Consider the following 6,364-nt stretch of genomic DNA (forward strand, 5'->3'; position numbering starts at 1 on the left):
CTCTTCCAACGTTTTACACAACCGTTGCTGCCAACAGATTCCAAATTTGTTCATATTTTCAATGAAATTGTAAAATGTCTCAGTTCTGTCTGATAATATGTTTTTGTTTTATTGGGAATAAAATATCAGCTTTGCAAATCATCATATTCGGTTTTCATAACCATTTTGCACAACATGAAAACTGTTTAGAATAGAAATAAGTGTTAGTGGTATAAAAGTCTACTTCGGATTAAAAAATAACAACAAGGAGGCAAGATACTGTGGGTCTCTGTGGTGACTGTGCATGCATTAGTAAAATTAATTTCTCTGGATTTTAAACGCCAGTAACAAAAACAAACATCAGAAGTTTTTTTTCTTCACAAGGCATCCAGTGTGCAGCTGAACTAAAGCTGAACTGAATTGAGAAATGAGTCCCCTCCCTCGTACATCACTCCCGCCCCTTCTCAGATACAGAGCTTTTTGTCCCACATTTAATGTTTTCATTAGGAAACTGGGTGCAACCAAGTCAAGAAGGGAACGATTACTGAGAAACACACACAGGAAAAGCGTTTTGGATGAGAAGAAAGCTAAAAACTCTGTTTCTTTTCCTTTTTTGCCCCAAGTTTGGTGTCAATTAAAAAGAGGACCCAAGAGCTCTTTTCCTGTTTCGTCTCCCCACATTTCTTCTATCCAGCTGCACGCCAGGTTTCCCTCCTCATCATGATCCATCCCTCCTGGCCTGTGATTGGACTCCTCTTCCTGATTGGATACGCAGCAGCAGGTAAGGGACGGAGTTGTGAACTACAGGTCAGACAGCGGAGGAAACACAGTTGGAAAGGAAGCCAGCTGATCTGAGTGTTTTTAGAGGAGGACTCACAGATCAGAGCAGCACAGATACATCTTCTCATGTTAAATCATATCTACTACATACACTTGGTGTTTGTGGCATAATATAACACTCCTAAGGTATTTTACTGATGTATATAAGTGTGTATAGATGACGACTGCATGTACGCCATGTGTGTGTGTGTGTGTGTGTTCATAGCTTTGCCAGCACATCTGCAACTAATTTAACATCAGCTCAGGCAACATTTATCCTAACACACTGTCAGCAGAGTTTCTGACATCCACGTCAGTGGTTTTGTTCAGAGTCTCCAGTCGTGTTCACCAGTGTTGCTATAATCTAGTGGAAATTCCCCCAAAATGTTGGCCAATCCTCCAGAGGCAAACCTGTGAGTGACGGCCTCAAGTGTGAATTACACTGACTTCATGCTGTAAGAATGGCCGACTGAAGGAGGCACAGCGCGAGCACACGTTAACTCACACAGCAGTGCATTGATAAAAGTCTTTTTCTTCACTTCGAGAGGATAAATATGTGATTTATGTTTGAAAAACTGAGTTGCAATGGTTTGAAAAATATGAAAGAGCACAAAGTAGAAGACAGAAAACAGAGTTTGTAACAGTGAGGGGGATTTAAGTGAGTGTTTTGTTGAGGATTAAGCACATGACAGAGTTAAACAGATGAGATGTCAGCTGGTTCCACTTTCCATCCCAGTTTCATCCCATCCAGAGTGGCATAAAGACTGAAGATGGTTCCAGCCCGGATGAATGACAAAGTTTAAAAATCCTCCACTAACCTGTATTAATGTTTTGTTTTTTTTTGGACTGTAGGCAAAACTTTTGGGTTTAGTTTGTCACAAAAGGATATATCAGTCCAACGGATGTTTGCAGACTGAAGATCACAACAAGATTTTGATTTGATTCGATTCAGAAGCCTGCGATGGATTTATCATGATCAATGTTAATGAAATCATTAATCACTGGAGAAAACTTGACTCTTGATGTTCTTGCTGTTGTTACGGCCCACACTGTCATCTTGTCAACGCCATCTCCATGGCAATGAGGACCGTGCGGAAGTACCTTGGGGATTGGCTACACTTGGCGCTGCTGTCAGAGTGAAATGCTGGTGATTGGTTGCCCACACTCCCACCTGCCTGCATCGTGGAATTGAATAGAATCAAATTGTAGATAAGTTAATTACGATTGAATTGAACTATGAGAACAGGAAAGATGCACGACTCTATTATGAAACAAAGTTAATTTTTTTTCCAGCTCACAAATGTTCCCTCATGTCAAGAAATCCCAAGAGCGCTGACTTCTACCACCAGCAGAGGTCTGGCAACAACCTGCCACTCATGCACTGTGAGTGACTGAGGCTCCACCTGTGTTAGTTGTGTTGTTGAACTATTGTTGTTTTATTTTGCTTCTGGTGTAGGATATGGTCTGTAATTTATTTTTGTTGGTTTTTGGTTTGCACACCTTGAGTGACTCGTGTTGCTCTTGGTACCCAGTAGTGATCAGTGCGTCTTAAATAAAGCCGTCATGTTTTCTCAGTTTCTTTGCATTCAGGTTGCCACCTCTTGCTCCTCTGGACTAAGTCCATCTAAGGTCGTAACATTAGTGGGGGCTTGTCCGGGATATTGTTAACCCATCCTGTGACCTGTGTTAGCTGTGTTGTGCACTATATGTGTGTGTTTTTGCTGAGAAGTGGGGTGAGAGAGACAATCAGGGAATGGCTTCCAGTAGTTTTGCTTTGGAGGGGTTTCTGGAAAATCCCTCACTAGCTCTAGTGAGGAATTGATGGAGTTAACCACCTCGACACGTTGACGCTTAGCTTCAGTATCAGTTCATACTAAAACTCAGCGGTAGCATCAAGTGGCTGAAGTGTCTGCTGACGTGTGAGAAATGAAAGCAGCTTTGAGCTGCAGCTGTGAACTGCTGAAGGGTTTGTAACTGCTGACTGCAGCTGAAACCATCTTTTTGCCAGATGAATCTAAACTTATTTGTCGGCTGATTTTGTGACTGTTAGAAGCAGTGAAGGTGAAAGTTGAAAAAGTAAATGATGTGAAAGATCCAGGTGTCAGTGATGTATAAGTCCTGAAAACAAACTGTCTGCTGAAGCCATGAAAGCAGCACAAACTTGTGTTGCTATTTAATGCTTGCTTGTACAGCGTGGTGTTTTCCAACGTTTGTATGAAGCACTAAGCTGCACCAGCTGAATTACATCCTGGTAGTGAATCAGGTCAGCGCTCATGCGATTTATCAACATTACGGAACATTTGTGAGCTGGACAAAAGTTAACTTTCTTTCATAATATGGCTTTGCATCTTCCTTGGTCTCACAGTTCAATTCCATCATAATAAACTTGCCAACAATTAGATTCTATTCGATCCCACGATGCATCACAAAGCATTCTGTAGGTCCCAAACATGACAAAAATCATAAAGAAGCAAACAATAAGATTTTTCGTTCAGCTCAATAACTTCATTCTTCCACTGCCAGAAAATCAGAAACCATCTTTACAATGCATTATATTACTTGGAATTGATTTTTGTTGCTGTATCAATGCAGAATTGTTCATGTTTACGTCGCGATGCATCATAGGAACTTGTGAATTTAACACCCCTATTTGGTAACACGTCTGGTGGAAATACATCCTGGCTCTTTGTATCTTTTCTTTCAGACACATGAAACATACGTGCAGTTTATTTCGCACACAGCTGTCAGACTCGCTGGGTGAGAGATGCGTCACCAGCCTCAGCAACTCGCTCTCTGCTGGAAACTTTCCCATCCTGCAGAACAGACAGCAGTTTGCACACTGACACTTAGATGTGAGTGCAGCTGCGGTTTTGGAGGGATTTAACAACCGCCCCCCCCCCCCCCCCCCCCCCCCCCCCCCCCACACACACACACACACACACACACACACCCCACACAACCCCTCTTTGAATTGAACAGATTGCTTTTACAAAATGTAGAAAGAAGCTAAATTAAAAAAAACTTCCTTCTTCTGTGTTTAGATCCGGAGCACACAAAGTTCATGTCTTTTGCAGACTTCTGATAACCCATCCGTCACTGTCAAATCGTCCCAGGTAGGGTTTGTCAAGTTGTCATACGCCTGAACGAACTCAACACACCCCCCTCTGTGGGGTGCACACAGAGGCAAACATCTGCTTCATCCACTCCCTCAGAAAGTCCGTACATCCATTTCTCAGTCTTGGCTCGCTCCCTGCATGTTCTGAACTTGGCAACCCTCCGGCCGTCATAATGGAGCCTGTAAAATGTTTCCAAGGGATTTCATAGTGAAATGAAGGCAGCTCGCTGCTCCAGCACATTGTTCACAATGAGATATTGATATAATTATTGGCTGAGTCCAATGACAACCGGATTGCTTAAGGAAGAAAAAGGTTTTAAGAGTCTGTGGTGCCTCGAAAATTATTTTAAGATCTTTTTCTTTAACATTAGATGCGACTATGGTCAAATACAAAGCAGTAAAGCAGCTGCTACAAGGGGCTACAGGGGCATTTTTCTTTTTTTTATGACTACAGTTTATGTCCTAAAATGGAGTTTTCCATGAACCTTCCTGTTTGGGATTCTGTGTGCCAAAGATGAGAGAATGAAAACACCCCAGAGAGGGCAAAACCAGGAAAAGAAAAGCTTCAAATCGGAAATAAATCCAGGTGTCACTCTTTTTTTATTTCAAAATTGAAGTTATGGTGCTCAAGTGATCATCCAACATGATGAGTTTATGAAAAGAGTCAAATCAGAGCGATTCTCTCCTTCACAGTCCCATGTGTCTGTGGTTTACAAAACTGTGGGATGGTTTATGAACTGAGAGTGCTCTTTAAACATGACTGTTGCTTTTTTTTCCATCAGCCAACCTTGTGTGGGCTCTACAGGAAGGAGTACCGAGTGTTTAGAGCTGATACACAAAGCCGCTGCTGAGAACAGATCTCACTTTCTGTGTGGCATCTTCATTCATCCAATCATTTTAGTGTATATATATATATATATATATATATATATATATATATATATATATATATATATATATATATATACATCTATATGTATGTATGTATTCTGGCCTGAAGTTCTTTTTATTTCATATGGGGGAAATCTTGAAAAAAATGTATGTTGCATGACTTTTGTTTTAATAAATCAAATATGATCGAAAATGACGTTATGATGTAACTCTTAAGCTGATGTGATCTGAAGAATCTGAGTTTAAAAAGATGAAATGTCAGATTTAACCACTTGGTAGTGCGAGAGTGCCTCACCTGACACTTAATCTGGGATTGTTTTTGACTTCGTGCTTGTTTCACTGACACCATGCTTCAACCGCAAAGTAAAAACTGCTGTAGTTTCACTAATGCTCATCACTCTGACGTCAGACATGAGTTGTCCACATTGTTTCATCGCTGACAGCATTCAGTCAGTAAATCATTAGATCATTAAAAGTACAGGCTACATGCCATCAGTGGCAGCAGTGGCAGAAGGTGCCACAGATTGGATGCCTGGAGAACTGTGGATGAATGTAAACTTTTCCCTAAACACTCTGGCTTCAAAGAGAGCCAGATAATTGGAAACATTAGTGTAAGATGGAAATGACTGGAACAATGCACGTGGCCCCACCGCCCCTGCTGGGACAAACTTACATTGAGGACTTGTGAAGGCTGAAATGAGAACCGGTTTTAAAACTTGGTTTTCATCTTAGACCTCACAAGGCTGACGCACTATTTTACTGTCGTTATAACAGGAATGAATGTTGTTGGTAAAGATTACAATATGTGGCAAAATTAGGATTTCCGGTAGAAACATTAAAAATGACACCAATTTGCCAGAAATAGTGAAATAAAAATCACTTTTGCAGGTGTTTTTTGTTGAATTATAAAGGTCTGATTCTTCCTTCCTGCCTTCATTCATTCATTCATTCATTTTCTTTACCTCTTTGTCCAACTCAGGGTTGCTGGAAGTTGGAGCCCCAGCAATCTTTGGGCGAGAGGCAGGGTACACCTTGCAACAGGTTACCAGTCCATCCCAGTCTGTTTGTGTGCATTATTCCAAATTTCTCAACATCCTAAATCCTCATTTTTACATGAATCAAGTCCACTTCTGTCACTTTTGTTAATTTTTTACGTGTTCCGAGGCCTTGTTGGAAGACCAAGACCAAACTCAACTCAGACAATAACAGAGTTTACTCTCTGCAGGGGTGTTTTTTTTTTTTCTCCTCGTATCGATGTATTTTCTCCCTTTATGAACCTAGGGGGAAAATATGGGAAAATAAAAATACAGGACGACGTTGGGAAACAGGGAAAAATATGGTAGTTTCTCGGCCAAAAGGGGACACTTGACAGCTATGCAATAAGACAATAACTAAGTATTAATACAATGGGTGGGTCCTGGCCATCTCAGAAATCTGATTGGACACACAATACAGGCATGGATCAACAATGTCACTGCACCTGTTTATGTAGGATTCATTGTTTCATTATGTTTACATTTGGCTGTACATTTCTAGAAGAGATTTTTGCATTGTGCAAGT

General features: G+C 40.9%; 1 protein-coding gene across 1 annotated transcript in view; it reads left to right on the forward strand.

The window, feature by feature from the left end:
* Positions 1–498: 498 nt before the first annotated feature.
* LOC306762468 (placenta-specific protein 9-like) overlaps positions 499–6,364 on the forward strand; it is a 15,812-nt gene continuing 9,946 nt past the window's right edge. The window contains exon 1 of the mRNA XM_079248938.1: positions 499–760. Within this exon, the coding sequence (XP_079105064.1) occupies positions 700–760 (61 nt within the window). The 5' untranslated portion in view covers positions 499–699. The remainder of the gene's footprint in view (positions 761–6,364) is intronic.

This window comes from Telmatherina bonti, assembly GCF_933228915.1.
Source record: "Telmatherina bonti genome assembly, chromosome: 11".
Classification (NCBI taxonomy): domain Eukaryota; kingdom Metazoa; phylum Chordata; class Actinopteri; order Atheriniformes; family Telmatherinidae; genus Telmatherina; species Telmatherina bonti.